At 39.9% G+C, this 22118-nt stretch overlaps 1 protein-coding gene across 7 annotated transcripts in view; it reads right to left on the reverse strand.

The window, feature by feature from the left end:
- nbeab (neurobeachin b) overlaps positions 1–22118 on the reverse strand; it is a 417880-nt gene that overhangs the window by 5023 nt on the left and 390739 nt on the right. For 5 of the 7 annotated variants that reach the window (XM_047820673.1, XM_047820671.1, XM_047820674.1 and 2 more), the window contains 5 exons: positions 12116–12205; positions 9589–9781; positions 7137–7208; positions 5730–5885; positions 4447–4617 (listed from right to left, as the gene is read on the reverse strand). In XM_047820673.1, the coding sequence (XP_047676629.1) occupies positions 4447–4617; positions 5730–5885; positions 7137–7208; positions 9589–9781; positions 12116–12205 (682 nt within the window). The remainder of the gene's footprint in view (positions 1–4446; positions 4618–5729; positions 5886–7136; positions 7209–9588; positions 9782–12115; positions 12206–22118) is intronic. The other 2 variants (XM_047820677.1, XM_047820672.1) reach the window with 1 other exon arrangement.

Here is a 22118-nt window from a genome sequence, read left to right on the forward strand (position 1 = left end):
GACTCTAGTGGCAACATGTGATGCTCTGGTTAACTCCATGCACAAGAGGGTTAAGGCAGTGCTGGAAAATAATGGTGGCCACACAAAATATTGACACTTTGCGCCCAATTTGGATATTTTCACTTAGGGGTGTACTCACTTTTGTGTCCAGCGGTTCAGACATTAAAGGCTGTATGTTGAGTTATTTTGAGGAGACAGCAAATTTACACTGTTATACAAGCTGTACACTGTTCATTACTTTACATCGTGGTAAAGCTGAAGTGTTGCACATTAAAAAAAATTAAATGAACTAAAAAAAAATAAAAAATTAACCTATAGGACTGTAAGGGGTGTTTATGATATTTATTTATTAATTATATTATGTACAATTCTCTACAGCTTGTTCAAGAAATAAAGCGCTGGTGTAGGGATCAGCTGAATTAGCGTAATGAAGAGAAATGAAGCCGCTCGCCGGCGATCGAACGAGGTACGAGCGAGAGGGGCAGATCTTTGGAGCAGATATTGAAACGGTTACAGATGTAACACTGCTTTAATTAACACAGGGGTCGTTAGTGTGAATACACGCTTTACTTTTAATGGACAACCAAATGGATGCTGTGCCAGATGATCGATTGGCATCGGATCCACTCCGTGTGTGTATGTGTATGTGTGTGTGTGAGAGAGAGAGTGACAGTGTGCTCAGTCCTCTTGGGAGATCCGCAGCTCGAGATCAGCTCGCTTCCTCACAAAAGATTCAATCAGTGTGTGTGTGAGCCCCCTGATGCCCCACAGGTCCCAGAGAGCACACCAACACAATTAGGAGGCAGAAATCGGAGCCAGGGCTGGCAGGGGCCACAGCGCAGGGGCTCGGTCAAAGCGGATGTGATTTTAATCACCGCGTGTTTAGGACACCGCGTTCTGTGCTTCGAGTACCAAATCAATTTCTTCACCTCGTGTCAGGGGTCTGGATGAAGACACGCTGCTGAATATTCATAGCCTTTCTGGCTGTCGTGACCTCTGAGGAGAGACGCGTGGAATTAAAGCATGCTGGGAAAGAAAGACTCACACAACGCTGCTACACACAGATTAGCATTTCTGTCAGAAAATAAAGACACAAAATCATCTATTTTAGTGTGTGAGGTTGAAAGTCTACTCATCATCAGAGAGAGAGAGAGAGAGAGAGAGAGAGAGAGAGAGAGAGAGAGAGAGAGAGAGAGAGAGAGAGAGAGAGAGAGAGAGAGAGATCTGTTCTGTTGAGTTATACTCGTCTATAGGAGCAGGTTATTAATGAAGAAAAAAAATTCTCTAAAAGAATCTAATCTACACTACAAGGTAAAAGTTTGTGCACCCCGTGTCTACAAGGATTTTTAGTCGTTATTCAGTGAGTTTTACTATTTTTGAATAATGACGAAGCATCAACAAGCTGAAATAAATTAAATCAATGGATTATAAAAAAAGAGGTGAGCATTTTGTTTTTAAATGCCAGGGGAAACATTCGGAAATTTAAGATTCAAGTAGCTTAGTCAAGTCATTTATTAAAAAATAGTATATGAAGAGGATGGAAAATTGAGGATGGAAAGATGAAAAAGAGCAGAAAAAAACAGTATAAAGATAGAAGGAGGAAGAGAAGGAAAGAGGAAGTGTGAAGGAGAAAAGAGAGGTAGAAAAGGCAAAGAGTGAAAGACAGAAGAGAAGAAAAAATATAGAAAGAAAAAGTCATAGGGTGAGGTAGAAAGAAAGAGATAAATCAGAAGAAGATAAGTGTGAAAATATAAAGAAGAAAGAAGAAAATAGTGAGAGAATTGTATGGGTGAGAGAGAAGAAGAAGATGAGAGAAAACAGAACACTTAAAACATAATGACTGGCTAGCAAAGAAAAACATAATCAATGTAAAAAAGAAAGAAAAATAATTGATGTAAAAAAAAGAAAAAAAGAAAGAAAGAAAAACAATCACTAGCTAGTAAAAAACATAATCAGTCAAAAAAGGAAAGAAAAACAATGTAAAAAAACATAATCAATGTAAAAAAGAAAGAAAAAGAATGGATGTAAAAAATAAAAACAATCAATGTAAAAAAAGAAAAAAAGAAAGAAAAACAATCACTAGCCAGTAAAAAACATAATCAGTCAAAAAAGGAAAGAGAAATAATTGTAAAAGAAAGAAAGAAAGAAAGAAAGAAAGAAAGAAAGAAAGAAAGAAAGAAAGAAAGAAAGAAAGAAAGAAAGAAAGAAAGAAAGAAAGAAAACAATCACAAGCTAGCAAAGTTGGTTAATTGGAAAAATTACTAACAATTAAAAAAAATCGAATAACTAGTTTAACTACTACTTCTGAAACAGATCAACACTGTGAAAATAAATCCCGTGCTGAGTTTAAATAAAATGTCTAATATTATTAATGTCCACAATTAACATCCTCAACTTTCCCAGACAGTGACAGTATAAAATATCAGCATGTGAGACACACAGGCGTGTTCACTATCACTCAGTGTAATAAGATACAGTAACACCCCACCAGCCAGAATAACGAGTGCACTTTTAAATCGCCCCAAATAAGCCCTGGTGTGTGAACATCGTATCGCAGGAGCCGTGTTTCCTCTCCTCAGGAGGGCAGAGCTGCGTCTCGCTAATTGGAGGCATTCGAGCTGAAAGACTTAATTAACAGTGTGAGGCTCGGCACAGTTAATTAAAGAAAGCTCACACCTAAAGCAGAGAAGTTGACACTCGTGAGCAGCAGATCATCTGCACAACAACACACTTTAACAACACAACACATCTCACAAAGCGTACGAGTCTCAGGAGGATTCGTTGTTGGTCAAATGAAATGAAGACAAAACGTTTTGGGGGTTTTTTTTCACTTCTTTTTTGTCTAAACTAGTTGAAGACGCAGAGCCACCCGCTGAAAACTCGGCTACTCGCTGCGACGGCTGTAATTAGCTGCGTTCTGTCCTGTGGCTTTTTTTGTCATTACTGAAATTGTGTTTCTTCCAATAATTAACAAATAGAGGAGTCGATCTGGTGTTTTGTGTTAAATAATAAGGAAAATAATTCATGCCGGATGCTACGTGAAGTAACTGCTGTAAAAGTTCTTTTACAGTTTACAATTTGTAAAAAAAAATAAAAATAAATAAAAATTAGTCCAGTTTATACAAGACTTCATTATCTCATGCTAGTAAAAGTTGCTTCTGGGGAAAATATACTAAAAAAAAAAGGTAACCCCCATTTACAGGAAATATTCTTACGTAAAAACAAGCAAGCAAACAAACAAAAAAAAGAAAAATGAGAGTAAAAAAGAGAGAGAGAGAGTGAGAGAGAGTGAGAGAGTGTGAGAGAGAGAGGGGGAGGGGGGAGTGAGAGAGAGAGAGTGCGAGAGGGAAAGAGAGAGAGAGAGAGAGAGAGAGAGAGAGAGAGAGAGAGAGAGAGAGAGAGAGGGAGGGGGGGACAGGAGGGACAGAGAGCGAGGAAGAGAGAGAGAGAGAGAGAGAGAGAGAGAGAGAGAGAGAGAGAGAGAGAGAAAGGAGGGACAGAGAGTGGGGAAGCGAGAGAGAGAGAGAGAGAGAGAGAGAGAGAGAGAGAGAGAGAGAGAGAGAGAGAGAGAGACTTTTGACTTTTTCAACACTTTATTTACACAAGTCACATATCATTAAACTTCATGGTGACTTAATAAATAAATAAATAAATAAATAAATATGTTAAGAAGGTTTCTACATTGATTAAACATGGGTGAGAGATAGAGATTTGCTAATTGGATAATCTACTGAAATAATTAAAAAAACAACAACATTCTAATCACTAGCTATCAAGGTTAACTACTGGAAAAGATACTGGAATAACAAGTCCTGCTGAAACAAAACATTCTTTAAAAAAAGTAGATCATGATGTTTCTTACTTTGGTAAATAACTAAACTTAAAATAAAAAAAAAAATAAAAAATTGCCCCTACTGACACAAAACATTCTTGCAACCAGCTAGCAATGTTTGCTAATTGGAAAAATTCTATAATTCAAGAAAAAATTTTGATACAGTTGATATTGTCACATAGACATTTATATTTACTTCACATATCCAAGCTGGTTAACAAGCAGAGTTCAGAGCAAAGGGTCAGCCACGTTAGCACAAAGAGCCTTGAACAAAGGGCCCTAAAAGTGCAGCTTGTTACTGCTGGGGCTTAAACATACAACCTCATAGTCAGTAGCCCAGAGTCTTAACTATTGAGCCAGAAATGCCTCATGGTGTATAAGCGTTTTTGTAAAATTTCCTGAAGGGTGCCATTACTTTTACACAATTACATTTTCCATTAGCTATACATAGATAGTATGTACAATGTACACGGGACTGTTAATTAACACTTAATTGTGTTATGATCACCGCTTGATTGTGTGTAGTAGTGTTAGAGTGTGTATAGTTGTATGTGTGTGTGTGTGTGTGTGTGTGTGTGTGTGTGTGTGTGTGTGTGTGTGTGTGTTACACTCACTGTTATTTGGATTGTCTCCTATAATGTGGTGTCTTCCGCTCCAGTACCACAGCAGCAGAGTGGCGTCTCTGGATCCTGAAACAACGTAACAATCCCCGCCGATGTACGACTCTGAACGTGCCAAACATGTCACGACATCCCAGTGGCCAAACACGATCTGTGTCAGTTTACCTGAACACACACACACACACACACACACGCAAATAACTAGACACTATGACATGTAACATTTTTATGAAAAAGTAGAGTTACATTTCCCCCATTGCCCAAGGAATGTACACAAACACAAGATAGAATGGTATTCTGTTAAGATTTACAGACGGTTCTTAGCACCTTTTTCCTCCTTTATTTTGTCACATAAACATTACAGAACAGTAAAATTCTTTCTTCAAATATCCTAACTTTGGAAGTTGGAGTCAGAGCACAGGGTCAGCCATTGATACAGGGTCAACGGTTCCAGCTGGACAATGTCGGGGTTTAAACCCTGATCCTCTGATCAACAACCCAGAGCCTAAAGCACTTGCACCATCACTGCCCCCTGTGGACAGAAGGACAAGCTAGCAAAGAATCCAGCAACCTCTTGCTAAAGTTAGCTAGCTGTATTCAAGATAGTGAATGTTTATTTGCCTGGTGATGAATGTAGTCAGCAAGGTGGCCATCATAACTGAATGATAGAAAGTTGATGAGCAGGAATGAGAATAATTTAGCTCAAAAATGTAAGACTCCGGTCTCAGATGTCTGTAAATATAGCGCTACTATAAGCATTTAGCTTCAAGGAGACATTTTGTTCATGTTTATAGCTGACATCAGTGAAGAACTGCAAATATTTCTAAAAAATACAAAAATTTTGGATATGGATTTGTGGCTTTGTGGCTTTGTGGCTTTGTGGCATTGTGGCATTGTGGCAGTGGTAGCTCAACTGGTTAAGGCTCTGGGTTGTTGATCGGAGGATTGGGGTTCAAGGCCCAGCACAGCCAAGCTGCCACTGCTGGGCCCTTGAGCAAGGCCCTCAACCCTCCCTGCTCCAGGGGCACTGTATCATAGCTGCCCCTGCACTCTGTGGGTTGGGGTATGTGAAGTAAAGAATTCCACTGTGCTGTAATGTTTATGTGGCGATAATTAAGGCTTCTATGCCCGTTCTATTCTAGATTAGATTCAGAGCGTTAAAGACGAGATGAGAGAAGGAAACAGATGATGTGGTGGAAAAGGAGACAAAAATGAATTAGAAGATCAGAAAAAATACACAGTAATGTACACAGTAATGTGTGTATCTGTGTATCTACCAGTTTCTGAGGAGTGGACACGGAAACTCTTGTCCCAGAAGCCGCACACCAGAACGTAGCGATTGTCTGCTGTTACCACAAAACACTGCGAGTTGATCTGGATGCTCTGGTCCACCAAATCCGTGATCTGTCTCTTGTTCGTTCCTGTGTTGTTGGCTAGGACACAGCGGCAAAGACAAAACAGCAGTTTGATTCATAGCGTCATATCCTGAGCTACGAAACATTTACGTCAGGGTTCAGTCGCTGTGGTGAAAAAGGACATTTTCTGCTTTCTGATATGTACATTTACAAGTGATGATTTTATTTAAAGTCAAATTTTCAGGATTTAATCTCGCTACAGAGCCGAGAGGATGACGGTTAAGCTGACAGAAGTTTTCTGGCATTTTGATACATTTTTTAAACCTAATATAGATTAAGTTAAACCTTGGTTTAAATCTATTTCTACCTACATAGTTAGCATTTGGTTAATCCTCAGTTTAAACCTTTTTTCCCCATTATGATGGATGACGGGGGGCACGGTGGCTTAGTGGTTAGCACGATCGCCTCACACCTCCAGGGTTGGGGGTTCGATTCCCGCCTCCACCTTGTGTGTGTGGAGTTTGCATGTTCTCCCCGTGCCTCGGGGTTTCCTCCGGGTACTTCGGTTTCCTCCCCCGGTCCAAAGACATGCATGGTAGGTTGATTGGCATCTCTGGAAAATTGTCCGTAGTGTGTGAGTGTGTGAGTGAATGAGAGTGTGTGTGCCCTGTGATGGGTTGGCACTCCGTCCAGGGTGTATCCTGCCTCGATGCCCGATGACGCCTGAGATAGGCACAGGCTCCCCGTGACCCGAGGTAGGTCGGATAAGCGGTAGAAAATGAGTGAGATGAGTGATGGATGACTAATCGTGCATGTGTGCATGTAGAAAAGTGAATGAAAAAAAGAATAAATTTGTGTATAAATGAATGAATGAATGAATGAATAACTAAATAAAAATGTTCTTTTGGATTTCCAGCAACGTTTTCATTCTTCCTTTTTTTATTTCGTCTTTATTTTTATTTTTTATATATATAAAACAGCATTACCGACTGAACGGAAAAGGAACTACGGTATTAGCTACAGCGATGGATAACAGAATTCTTGCATGTTTGCAAGATGCTTCATAGTTAATACAAACAGAATAAAATAGAATAAAATAGAGGATGATTTTTTTAAAGGGTGCTATTACTTCTAGTGATGCCTAAAATTACATATTACAGATACTAACAATGTATTAAAGTATTATCGGATTTTATTTTTAATCACTCACTCTCTCACTCTCTCTCATTTTCTACCGCTTATCCGATATTTTTAATCGATATAAAATAAATCTATTTTTTTAATCAATTAACAAAAGATTTTTTTTAATGTTATTCTATTTCTACTCACCGATCACAGAGTCCATTTCAATAGGAAGGTGATGCGCCTGCTCTAATGAGTATCCTGGAGCACCTCGTAGACCTGTGAAACACACACACACACACACACACACACACACACACACACACACACACACACACACACACACACACACACACACACACACACACACACACACACACACTATACTATATATTGCTGACACTGCTGATAATGCTGAATCTTGAAAATGCTGCTATATAGAATAATATATATAAATAACACAAACATAAGAATCTTTCTGATCCCATTTTAAAAGCAGAACACATACACTAGGAGTCACTATAGTCACACCCCATACACACACTCTGATCCCACGCTGCTCTCTGACCCCTATGTCCCCACTGAGGGGGAAGGCTTTTCAACCCCACCTCGCTGGTTTAGACAACGGGTATTGATTTCTCACTGTTAAGCAGGAGGCAGGCCAGAGACTGTTCAGCCCCTGAGGCAGGCCTGAGGCCAGAGGCGGCCATTTTGCACTAGTAGAAATAGACACAGAAGGTTTGGTGGCCTTGTTCTGGTGGTTATACTTTGCAGCTGTGGCCATTAGCAGCCCCAAGCTACTGCCTCTACTTCTGACATCACAGGGCTGACAGCCCAGGAGGTGTGGGAAGAAATGGGAGGCCCCGATTGGCCAATTTTGCAAGGTATGTGACCCCTGACTTGCAGGTGAGACAAGTTCCTGTCAAGGGTGTAGGTGGGTAATACTGGGCACACATGGCTAAGTGGGGAATGTGGTGGAGGTGGCACAGTGACATTGTGTGTTAATTCCAGAGGTAAATGTTCCAGAGTCCTTTGTTCTAAAAACTCAACTTTCCCAGTGTCTCAGGTGCTGAGGCTCCCATATTCCCAGAGTTAAATGTAACAAAGTCCAGTATTCCCAGAAATATTTATTCCCAGGGTTGTATGTTTTCCAGGTCCAACCTTCTCAGAGTTATATATCCTTTGTGCCATGCTGTGTCAGTATAATCCCAGGGTTCTATATTCCAGGACCAATTTTTCCCAAAACCACATGTTCCCGGTGTCTTTTGTTACCATGAAGCTTTGTACTTTGGGCCTCCTTGGTTTTGAGTATTCTGTTTTCATGCTGGAAATTATGCTCCTCTACTGTATACAGTACAGACCAAAAGTTTGGACACACCTTACCACTCAAAGAGTTTTCTTTATTTTCATGACTATGAAAATTGTAGATTCTCACTGAAGGCATCAAAACTATGAATTAACACGTGTGGAATTATATACGTACATAACAAAAAAGTGTGAAACGACTGAAAATATGTCATATTCTAGGTTCTTCAAAGTCGCCACCTTTTGCTTTGATTACTGCTTTGCACACTCTTGGCATTCTCTTGATGAGCTTCAAGAGGTCGTCACCTGAAATGGTCTTCCAACAGTCTTGAAGGAGTTCCCAGAGATGCTTAGCACTTGTTGGCCCTTTTGCCTTCACTCTGCGGTCCAGCTCACCCCAAACCATCTCGATCGGGTTCAGGTCCGGTGACTGTGGAGGCCAGGTCATCTGGTGCAGCACCCCATCGCTCTCCTTCATCGTCAAATAGCCCTTAAACAGCCTGGAGGTGTGTTTGGGGTCATTGTCCTGTTGAAAAGGTGGTGTGTCCAAACTTTTGGAAGGTGTGTCCAAACTTTTGGTCTGTACTGTATATCCAGCCATCAGTGTTCCCAGAAACCTATACTCACAATGTTCTAGATCTCTTTTCCCCCAAGTATGTTCTCAAGATGTTATATATTCCCAGCTCCCCAAGTTCCCAAGATTTTTAGCACAGTAGTTTTGCAAAATCCCATGTTAATAATGTTTATCCCATGTCATATGTTCCCAGAGTCCTTGTTCCTAAAACTATGTATGCAGGTTCCTGAGAACAAAGGACCCTAGAGATAAAGTTCTAGCATAATACTCAAGGCACTATGTCCCCTATATTACCAAGGTCCTACTGTATGTTCTAAAGATCCTATACAGTATATTCCTGGATCCTGATGCTCCCAGAACATTTACATTCTTAGAGTTCTATATTCTGAGGCCCTATTTTCCCAAAACCTCATGACACAAAGGCCATATGCTCCCAGAGTTCTATGACCTCAAGAACCTTGATGCTTCCAGAGTTCTACATTTTAAGGTTTGTAGGTTTCCAGAGCCACATCAGCCATGTATGTCCATGGTCTTTGTCTCCCAAACCTATGTTTCCAATCCAACTAAAATGCTGGTATGTATACATTCACAGAATAACACTTGATAGAGAGATCTTCTTGCCACAGTAGGGACCATAGTGTCTATAACAGTGATTGGAGCTGCATCGGGTCACAAATGATAATGAACGTCAAGAACAAAACTGAAAGCTACAGTATCACCTAACCAAAGTCTACCTTAAGCAGTGAGACCTGAAAAGCTCAAACCAGTCCATTCACTCACCGACAGTGTTGTGCCAGCGGTTGACAGCAAACAGACGGCTGCAGGTCACCGTGACGACGGCTGGCATTGCCAGGTGTGGCAGCGTGTTGGCAGCCACGTGGGTGACCGGAGAGTTGGAGGGGAACTTCAATACCATGATGACATCTTGCTGCATCTGCTCCTTAAACATGAGCGGACTCTGCGGAAGGAAACACTGATGAAGAGAGAGCATGAAGGAGAGGGGAAAGGGAGCATGGGACAGGAAGAGGGAAAAGTGAGAACAGAGGGATGGAGAGAGGAAATTAGTATGAGGGTAGTAGTAAAAGAAAAGAGAGGGTAGAATGGACGAAGGAAAAGTTGCACAGGGAAACACAAAGTCCTCTGTCGACGAATTTCTCATTACTGAAAATTTCATAGCTGACGGTTGTGACGTTTACGTAAATGCTAAATAAACCTCCTCTAAAAAAGCTTTAATATTTTATCAATTACACACATTTACTGTATGTAGAAACTAGTTACCGCAGTCTGTGGCTCGAGTTACTACAGAAACAATAATGTTTCATTGTAAAACGCAACCTTAATATACTGTACATCTGTGATTTGCAGCTGGTACCGTTGTCAGAGCTGTTGTTATAGAAACTAGATCAACACCTTCAGACCAATCAAATTTATGTATTCAATAGTGCGGTGGTATGAAATGAAATATTGGACCGAATATAAGCTGCAAAATGAAGTACAATTGCATGCACACTAACCACTTTCCCATAATCCTCAGTGGTCAGCTTCCATCTGCTAAAGCTGAGTGAAGGTTCAGTTAAGGGGTCTCACTGGGGTTTGGGAGAAGTGTGTGTGTATGTTGGTGTGTAAGAGAGTGTACTTTGCACAAAGTGCAGGTCAGAGTTCAGAAGAGAAACGATTCTCAATACTGCTTCAAGATGTTTCAGCAGGACGGTTTAATAATGGAGCTGTGTTAGTGGGTGCGGAGCTGCTTGTACCTACGGCGCTTTCGTCCGCGATCGTTCGGGTTCACTTCACATTTATTTGTATAAGACATCCAATTGTCACAGGGCAGTTTTACAGAAATACTGAGGTGAGAACAAACTGCCTGAGATGACACGGGGAAGACAATCAGAGTCTCAAACGGGATTCCAGTCTCTTCTGTTCAGCACCAGATAACATTTTCAAGTCAAAGTGAATCGGTGATGAAAAACGACAATATTATGCAAGAAAATATTACTATCTATGCATTTTTCAAGATGTGAGCAAGAGCTGAGAGATTTCTACTCAACTCTTTTTTATTGTTCAGATTCTTACGCATGGCTGAAGTGGAAAACTGATCTATTAATAAAAAGTAAGCTGGAAAACTGAGAAAACGGTTTAAATTGATTTTTTAATGATGCAGTGGATGCAAGAAACAGGTTCTATCTATCTATCTATCTATCTATCTATCTATCTATCTATCTATCTATCTATCTATCTATCTATCTATCTATCTATCTATCTATCTATCTATCTATCTATCTATCTATCTATCTATCTGTCTATCTCTCTGTCTGTCTGTCTGTCTGTCTGTCTGTCTGTCCATCAATCTACCAGTCATTGTATATAAACAGATCATTTCTTCGTCAGATGGCAACAGTAGCTTTAATCATCCTGTTATATGCTTCATGTTCCTTCTCACTATTACTTTTTTTTACACACAATAAACCTTGTGTTTGATTTCAGAGAAATATCCGAAACTCAGAACCACAGAACTGTGAAGAATCACAATCCTCCATGATGTTGATGATGATGATGAGGAGGAGGAGGAGGAGGAGGAGGAGGATGTTAATATATGTTTGTGATAATGTAGGTTTATCATGTCCATGAACATGTATGTAAGTATTTGGAGACTTGGAGGGTATTTTTGTTTAGTGACACAAACAGACCTGTTGCTTATTTTTGATGTCTGTTCATTAGACGTCAGTTAAAACCTAATCCTAAGCAAGTGAAGCTCTATCTGACCAGTAGAGAGCGCTCTGTTCACACCAGACGCTCTATGACATGAGCCCTGTTCTTCTGAGGAAGCCGTGTGCTTTGAAAAGTATGTCAAGATCGTGCCTGTGTGCGCATGTGCATGAATGTATGTGTAGCTTACTCCTGTATCAGCCAATGACTAGCCGAGTTAAGTTTTCCCAGCGATGCATCTGTACCACAGCTCTGCGGTCTCCTGTGAGTAGATTAGCATCGTGACACACTGTGTGAATGTGGTGCACATTACTCAGGATGAAGATGTGCTCATTAAAGCTGTGGGCATACGGGCGTGAAAAACAGCGGCAGTGTGAGCTGTGAAGGTCAGACGTGACTGCCCTCGTCTAGAATAAAAGCTATGGCGGTGCGGGTGGAGCTACGAAGAAACCGTGTACATATACACAGACACTAGGAAAGATCTGAGAATGCAAACACACACACACACACACACACACACACACACACACACACACACACACACACACACACACACACGCACACACACACACACACACACACACACACATGGTGCTCTCACCAGGTGCATGGCGGAGCTGCGAGGAGGATGGGGCTCGATGAGCAACTGAGATGGAGTCTGTCCAATACTCTGGATCTGTGCCTCCATAGCCTGCAGTGAAGAAAAGAGAGAAAAGGACAAAAGATGGAGAGATGTAGAGAGAGGAATAGGGGAGAAATTCAGAGAGAATAAGGGGGAGAGGAGTGTCACTATCAATAGGCATCAAATAAGTTGACAATACAAGCAAATCCCTAACTCAGCCTTTGTGTGTGTGTGTGTGTGTGTGTGTGTGTGTGTGTGTGTGTGTGTGTGTGTGTGTGTGTGTGTGTGTGTGTGTGTGTGTGTGTGTGTGCGTGTGTATGTGTGTGTGTATATGTGTGTGCACCCTCCACCCTCCCCTTCCTTAATCCCCCACCCCACCACCTCCACCACCACCACCACCACCACCCCCAAGTCTGCAGAGTCATCCAAGTGTTAGTATAGAAGAGACAAGCCTTTTCCTATTAACACGCTTCAGTTAGCTGTGCCCGTTTCCAGAGGCAGACCCAACAGACGCTAACCTGGCCTGACACACACCGCCCGCACTGCACCACGGCCTGCGCTCTGATGTTATTGGGCCAGAGACAAAAGATGGAGCACAAACAAACAAACTACAAACAGATACACACACAGACACACACATACAAACACACTGTACACTAATAAACACAAATAAGGGCTGATAAGATGTACTATAATGAGAAAAAAAGAGGTACTATAATGTATGATAAGATGTGCATTATGACGCAATAAGATGAGATAAAAAAGACAATATAATCTGGTTTATAAACAGACAGTTTGGGATCTTAAATCCGATTGGCTGAGCTGAATCTGACGCCTGTGAGCGCATCGAGAACAAATGAAATCTGTATCAGTCACATCTGTATCATAAAAACAAAACAAGACAATATTGCACTTAAGCTGGTGCTCTGTTCATGGACTACACGTAGGTACCAAAGCTTACCATTAATAAACTGCAGTGTCTGTTCGTGGCTCATTACTTTAGTAAAAATAAATTGATAAGTATCATCACGGTAAGAATAGTGAGGCAGAGAAAATTAATATACACTTGATAATAGTAGCATGATATAATAGGTATACGAAAGGATTGAATGGAAATAACATTAATATTGTTGTTGTTGTAATTATTATTATTATTATTATTATTATTATTATTATTATTATTATTATTATTATTATTATTTAAACCACTGTGCTCAAAATTCTCAAATACGATCGAAAGGTCAAATAGTGTGCATTGTTTTCGTATAACGGCGCAACTCGGACGCCAGTTCTAGCTATAACATGAGAGTTTGTATTAATGCACTCGTTCCCATATGTTACTGTTGCTATAGTAACAGCTCATAGGCAAGGACTTGTATGGCAGACGTTCCACGTAACCTGAGACCTCAGACAGAATGCCCCGATGTTTAAAAAAAGAGAAAACCAATATCATAGTTTATGAAATGTTTGTTAAGAGACGTTTATTTAACATTTATGGAAGGAGTTGTGATTCACAGCACTTTGTAAAAGTCAGGACAGATGACTAGGTTTGATAGATTCATTAGCTGAAAAATCTCTTTCCTGTCACAAGATGTTTCATCAGGAACTGGTTTGAAAGGAAATCTCCTAAGACAACTTTGTGCTACTGTTTTAATTCTATAAAAGATGAGATGCTAGGATTACAGCATTTCTATTACAGCATAAAAACAAGATGTCCTAAAGGTCTCCATACAGAGACTAGCCTTACATTAACCTAACCTAGAGTCAAAGAGTCGTCTCTCGGTGTCAGGTCTGATGTGCGTGTGCTCGCCACGTTTCCTGTTAAAGTTCATCATGACCTTAAGACCTTATTTAAACTCTAATATAAAGTATGAACATTTTTGGAGGACATTTAGCTAAAAAGTGTTCCATTTGTCTTCATGTATGGAGACTTTTTGAAGTCCCAGTACATACTATAGAAATATGTGTTTATGTGATTTTGGGAGTTTTCTAGACACCCTTTTTCAAAGCAAATTGCATTTTATCTCATTTTACACAACTGAAAAATTGAGGGTTTTGCTCAGGGACCACAGCAGTGGCAGCTTTGTGGATGTCACACAGGTTTTGGATTCAAACTCAAAACCTTCTAATTGGTAGCCCAACACGTTAACCACCAGGCTTTCACATCACAATTTATCTTTACTGGAAGTAAGAGGCTGAACCTGTTCTAACATGACAATGCCACTGTGAACAAAGCACAGAGCTCCACAAAGACATGGTTTTTAAGGGCAGTGAAGGCTCAAGTGGTTAAGGCTGTGGTTTGTTGATCGGAAGGTTGGGGTTCAAGCACAGCACTGTCAAGCTGCCACTGTTGGGCAATTAAACAAGGCTCTTAACCCTCTCTGCTCCAGGGGCCCTGTATCTTAACTGACCCAGTGCTCTGACCCAAACCAGAGAACCAGGGGAAAAAAATTCTGCTGTAATGTATATGTGGCAATAGTAAAGGCTTCTATGAGAAGTTTGTAGTGGAAGAACTCAAGTGTCCTGACTTTGACTCAACCTCACTGAGCATCTGTGGGATGAACTGGAACTCCAGACCTCCTCTTCCACCCTTACGAATGCTTTGTCTACTGATAAGAAGGTCATGAGCTCAAATCCTACCACTGCCAATGTGCTAATCTAAGTGATCACATGTTTTCCTCGGTTAACTGTTAAATATCATTTTCTTCTTTGATTGGGAATCAAATAAGAAGTTGGAGATCATGCATAACAATTTTACTATAGGGTCCAAGTTTTATGTTCCATAAATGACAAACAAACAAACAAACAAACAAACAAACAAACAAACAAACAAACAAACAAACAAACAAACAAACAAACAAACAAACAAACAAACATTCTGTTTTATGGCATTTTCTTTTTAATTATGACCCAATGCTTACTGCAATGGACATAAAAACAATATTTATTTATTTATTTATTTATTTATTTATTTATTTATTTATTTGTTTGTTTGTTTGTTTGTTTGTTTGTTTGTTTGTTTGTTTGTTTTAAGCTGAGCATTGTTTTTTAGAGTATTAAAAGTTTTTAGAGTATTTGCCCCCCCGCTATCATTGGACCATAATACAGGTCTAAAAGGGTCAACCTTCAACTGTACAGCTGTATAAATAAGAGAAATGTAAGTGTGCTAAATGCTTTAAATGTCAGGTATCCACAAACTATATGACATGGCCATATAGTGTACAGACTTTAGAGACTAACACAGTGACAAGTCTCATTGACAGAAAGTAAAGTTTCCCAAAAGTGCGAGACTTTTATCACGCTGTAGACGTTACATACAAACCCTTCAATTTTTGTCCATTTTATCAACATAACTACGACATAACGTATGATGATCTTTGCATAATAAACTGGCCCCGTAGTCACCCGATCTCTCACCACATGAGCTCATAGCAGCTGAAAAATACATACCACTAGTCAAAAAGGAAGTATCAGGAATTTATAACAGCCTGGAATGCCAACTCGAATATATCTGTTTGACGTTAAGGTTGAAAGAGAGAATTTATATTGCAGAGCAGTTATGTACAGTATTACTGCTGACATTTAGTTTAAATCTTTTTTAAAATCCATTGTTTATGATGTTTTGGTCCTTTCAAACAGTACAAAGGAGAAAAGTACTGTTTGTTCTTGTTCTGATGATACACAAAAATAACCTAGTGGTAAAATTGCTAAATCATTTGACTGTATGTACAATTTCTATGGTATCATCTGATTGTACAACTTATTTTAAAAGTCTTTAAAAGTCACTAACGTCTCCTTGTAAATAAAACTCTAACAGTACTTCAAAAAGCTCTGATAATGCGCTCTAAACAATTCCTTGATAACTTTTTAACTACTCATTATAATGCCACATGCTTATTTGTAAGTAATTGGTTAACACTTCTGAAATATTAGTAAGCAATTAGAATTTTTATTATGTTTTATTACTCAAATCGAATTCCAAAATGTATTTTTATATAATACGGAGAAGAAATACGGAAATTATGTTAAAAGCAAACAAACAAATACAAAAATGAATTAATGAATCATTAAACAAACAAACAAACAAACAAACAAACAAACAAACAAACAAATAAAAGTTACAAATGAGTGTTTTTGTCTTGCTTTGTCCTCTGTTTAAGTAGCTTCCTGTCACTCCAAGGTTAAGTACAGTAGGTGCCATGTGTAAGTGTGTGTGTGTGTGTGTGTGTGTCCTTGTTGTGTTTTTTGTAATTAATCTGTTCTTAATTTGAAACAACAACAACAACAACAACAACAACAACAACAACAACAACAACAACAGGACCTATGCAGAAGAACCTAGCTATAATGGCATGTAATGATGCTTTATGACATTTTCCTATGTTTATAATTATAATGACATAGTGTCGGTGGGCAAGTCATCGTAATCCTAAGGTTGTGGGGTCGAGTCTCGGGCCGGCCACGACTGAGGTGCCCTTGAGCAAGGCACCGAACCCCCCAACTGCTCCCCGGGCGCCGCAGTATAAATGGCTGCCCACTGCTCCGGGTGTGTGTTCACTGCTGTGTGTGTGCACTTTGGATGGGTCAAATGCAGAGAACAAATTCTGAGCATGGGTCACTGTACTTAGCCCTATGTCACGTCACTTTCATATAGATGGTTAAAATTTTATAGCATATTATAAATATAGCTTGAGAGAAAATGTTAGCGTCATTTTTATTTCATATGGTCACCAGACAATTTTTGCAGCCAGAAATGAATGTAGCAGCTCCACAGGAGGGAGGGATAGTTGTCTAAAAGTGTTACTGCGGAGTGGGATTTTTCTGACAAGCTTATAATTCTTTTTTGACAAGAAGACATGAAATGTGGAAATGTATATTATACAACTGAAAGTAAAATATTGAATTAAATCGAATTGTTTACTAAATAAATAAATGATCATATGATCGTTATTAATGAGACTTAATGAATCACATGCTACGGAAAAAAAATTGATCTAGTTTACCGCTCTAGCATGGCGGATTTAATACTAGCTCTATCCATTGTAGCAGAGAAAAAGTCGAAGCGCGATGTGACAAATGAATCAGTGGTGATGCAGAGGACGATGAGACGTAGCCAACAAGTACGGGTTTATGTTGACATGGCACACAGAGTGTGAGCTGTTCAACTAGACTGAGAGGGAGGCTTCACGTGGCGAGAGCTGATGGATGGGACTCTTCCATCAACCGGGGGTCTTGTAGGTGTCTGTCAACACTAGCAAACATGGTGGCACATGCGTACACTGACATGGCCACACGCTCCCGTAGCACACGCTATCAATAACCGATGTATAGTGTCATGCATCTGTCAGAGTTCCAGACAAAGAAAATAAGTCAAATGTGGCAGGTGAGTAAAAATGAAAGAAAAAAAAATGCCGACCTGCATTTCTGTACCCTATCGAGCATACATGAACTGCAGAAATACCTTAAGCAATCCTATTAATCAGTGAAATCAATGAAAGAGTAGATATAGTAGAATAGTCTAGAAGCTAAATGTTAGTCTTGCTAAATATGGCGTTATTATGCTAAAAAGTGCAGGTCTAGCAGTGCTAGCATGTTTGTGTCTCAATTTCCCTCATGAGATTTATTTCTGGTTTCGTTTTGGTTAAAAAATTGAGACTAATTGATTTTAATCCTAACCATAATGTAAAATAATTTTAATTAAATTTTAATTAAAATGTTCAATTATAAAGTTGTTGTGCAATTTTTACAATGAGTTAAAAATGACTTTCTTATCTTATCAAATAAGAATCAAATAAGAAGTTGGAATTCTTGCAAAGCAATTTTACTATAGGGTCCAAGTTTTATCTTCCAGAAATGAAAAACAAACAAACAAACAAACAAACAAACAAACAAACAAATAAACAAACACATTCTGTTTTTATGCCATTTTTTAAAATTATGACCCACTGCTTACTGCAATGGATATTTGCATACTGCAATTTCATTCATTCATTCATTCATTCATTCATTCATTCATTCATTCATTTTCTACCGCTTATCCGAACTTCTCGGGTCACAGGGAGCCTGTGCTTATCTCAGGCGTCATCGGGCATCGAGGCAGGATACACCCTGAAAGGAGTGCCAACCCATCGCAGGGCACACACACACTCTCATTCACTCACACACACTCACACACTACGGACAATTTTCCAGAGATGCCAATCAACCTACCATGCATGTCTTTGGACCGGGGGAGGAAACCGTAGTACCTGGAGGAAACCCCCGAGGCACGGGGAGAACATGCAAACTCCATACACACAAGGCGGAGGCGGGAATCGAACCCCCAACCCTGGAGGTATGAGGCAAACGTGCTAAACACTAAGCCACCGTGTCCCCCATTTAAAAAAAATTAATTTGTTTGTTTGTTTATTTATTTATTTATTTATTCATTCATTCATTCATTCATTCATTCATTAATAACTGTTGTGCAATTTTTACAATGAATTAAAAATCACTTTTTAAATTATTATTATTGTTGTTTTTTGCAATTTTTTTACTTCAAAATTTCAATTTCAGTTTTCATTTAAGTTCTTAGTTTCTTCGCAATTGTCAAGTTAACTCACGTTTTCCTGTAAACAGAGACATGACAATGGAACGACATCGCAAACAGACAAACGATGAATGTAATGCTACGAGTGAGACGAATCACAGTTACTTTTGCATTTCATTTTGTGGAACGTCTGCAACACAGCCATTGCATCGGCAGAATCTATTTTTGATCTCTCAGTCTTGAAGTTATTAGGACAAAACTTTTTCCCATGTTAAAAACTAACGGCGTCAGCATCCAAAAATGTTAAATAAATGTTAAATCTCCTCACGGAAAAATTTGCTGCATCAAACAATTACCAATGAATTTGTACTCGGTTTATGAAAAACAAACCCCATTTGAATAGCAATTTTCTATGCTTGTTTTATTTGCATTATTAAAACCATATACCAATGGGGGTGGGATATTGGATCAGTTCGGATCAGACAGCCAAAACGAGCATGTTCTATGGGTTATTATCTGACTGTCATCTGCATTTTATTATTTTATAAGCCACTTGTATGGTTTTTTAGATAAATTTTCAACGGTACAAATAATAAAAAACCGATGAGGCTACCTGTAGAAAATAAGTATGGAAAACTGCCCAAACTTGGTCATGTCATTCCAACACGGCCATATGATTCTTCATCATGCCTCATCACAGGTCTGACCTCTGCACTACTGGACTCTTTTGCAATCTTTGCCAGAGCCGCTTCTAACACATTTGGCAACCATTAAACGTCAGTCAGCGCTGCTTTACACCGCAGTCCATCAAGTAACAACCGACTCGCATTATAGCTATTTTAGGTTAGGCTCAGGAACAGGGGTCATGACGTCTGCTCAAATAAAGTAATCTGATCCAAAGATCTGAGAAACAGACAGCCATGTGGAACGCATCACTGTGTTCCTGCCAGACAGCACAGTCATGAGGATAGAGAGAAAAACAGAGACAGGAATTTCTGCAAAGAGTCACATTCAAAATTGCTAGCAATCGTGGCCCAGAAATTGAGAGCAATGGAAAACATCTACACATTTTTTTTTTGCTTAGGAGACAGCATGGGAGCCAATGATAAAACATCCACGTGTGAATAACTGTAGCAACAATGAGATCAATGTCAAGGGAAATTGTGCCAAATATGCCAATTATCCTGAAAAGAAGCAGATGTTTTCTGGGTTCAATCTTGCAATTTAACACGATGAGAAACTCTTCTTTCTCCAGGCTGTCTGAATGTACAGCATCACCTCTGGAGGGTGAGAACTAAAACTAAAGTGGTGCTGGAGGTTATCTGTAGGACACATCCCTTCGGACCATCCGACATGCCAATACTCTGATCATCGCACCTTTACAGGGATTAAAACGGACTCTATCACCGATGGGAATCTGGAACCCTTCACTCGCAGTTAATTACATTAATCCATGTTAAGCTGCTGTTTGTTAGCATTTGAAAGACCTCTTGCTTCATGCATACTGTATGAATGCATACCCCAGAGCTTTTTTTTTTAAGTATACGTATGCATATATGATGGTTTCCACATGTATCCCGCATAACTTAGCATTAGTAGCAGACTTTACCTGTGTCTCAAATCACACATGTTTTCTAATCATATTCGAAACCATTTATGAGTATAAACACCTATTATGAAACCAATTCTCCTGTAAAATGGTTAGTGTTGGAATTTAAACAAAGACCTCTCAAGTTGCATATAAACCAAATGTTCTAATCTTCTCGGTCTTCACCATCATCATATATTTACTTTCTAAGTATACAACATGTGGCAGGAGGTGATACGACGGTCCAGCGGTTAGCGTTCAATCCTGAGCTTGGGTTTCTCTGTGTGGAGTTTCACATGTTCTCTCATGCTCTTGTGGATTTTCTTCAGGTTCTCTGGTTTCTTCCCACCTCAAAACATAATATAATAGGTGGACTGGTGCCTCTTAATTGCCCACTCTGGCTTTTTGATCCCTGCCTTTCTTTTCTCCTGGGGAATGAAGAATCAGTCAAGTAAGTACCTCTATGTATAAGGACATAGTATGCGATTTAAGACACAGTTTATGACAACAACCACAAAAAGGGCGTTAGGTTTACTGGCCACACTTCTACCATCGTGTCTTATGTAAAGTTGGCATGGAATCTCTAAACATCTTGACCTAAATGTTGACATGAAAACCTGCCAGACAGAGATGCTTGCTCATGGATCTTGCACTTAATCATTCACAGGAACTCTGGAAAATGTTTATATAGCATCTGTGTGTGTGTGTGTGTGTGTGTGTGTGTGTGTGTGTGTGTGTGTGTGTGTGTGTGTGTGTGTGTGTGTGTGTGTGTGTGTGTGTGTGTGTGCGTGCGTTTGTGTGTGTGTGTGTGTGTGTGTGTGTACGCATATACTGTACATATTGCCATGCTTATAAACTAAGCATATTCACTTCGTGCTTTTATGGTATATGTTTGGGGGGGGAGGGGGGGGCACCGTGGCTTAGTGGGTAGCGCGTTCGCCTCACACCTCACTTCACACCTTTCCTCCGGGTACTCCGGTTTCCTCCCCCGGTCCAAAGACATGCATGGTAGGTTGATTGGCATCTCTGGAAAAAATTGTCCGTAGTGCGTGAGTGAATGAGAGTGTGTGTGTACCCTGTGATGGGTTGGCACTCCGTCCAGGGTGTATCCTGCCTTGATGCCCGATGACTCCTGAGATAGGCACAGGCTCCCCGTGACCCGAGGTAGTTCGTATAAAGCGGTAGAAAATGAGTGAGTGAGTGAGTGAGTGAGTGAGTGAGTGAGTGAGTGAGTGAGTGAGTGAGAGATTTATGCTGATTATGGTCGTGGTGGATCTCGAGTCAACACTATATGCCTAAAAGTATGTGTACACCTGACCATACAGTACGTTTTATATTTTCAAACATCCAATTTCAGATTTGTTCCGTCTGTTATAATAAACTCCATTCTTCTGTAAAGGCTTTGCACTAAATGTGGGAGCAGGTGGGAATTTGTGTTCATTCAGCTTCAGGATCATTAGTGAAATCAGACATGGATGTTGTAGAAGCGAGGAGGTGTTCCATTTCATCCCAAAGATGTTCTGTGGGGTCGAGTCAAAGACGGGGCTCAGTGCAGGACACTCCAGAACTTCCACTCTAACCTTCATAAACCATGTCTTCATGGAGCTCGGTGCTTTGTGCACAGGGTCATTGTCATTCTGGAACAGGGTTTGAGCCTCTTATGCCCCTTTACCACCGAGGCAGTTTGAGTGCTGGTTCGGAGCCTAATTTAGAACCAGTTCTTTCTTTTTTGACAGCCAAAGCACCGGCTCTGAACCAGGAAAAGTGGTTCTTAAGTAGCACCAAAACGTTGCTGGTCTAGACTTAAGAACCGCTTGTGTCAGGGGCTGTGGGCGGAGCTACTGTTAGCGCATTTGATAATGTAC

Source organism: Tachysurus fulvidraco, chromosome 11 (assembly GCF_022655615.1).
Source record: "Tachysurus fulvidraco isolate hzauxx_2018 chromosome 11, HZAU_PFXX_2.0, whole genome shotgun sequence".
Lineage (NCBI taxonomy): Eukaryota > Metazoa > Chordata > Actinopteri > Siluriformes > Bagridae > Tachysurus > Tachysurus fulvidraco.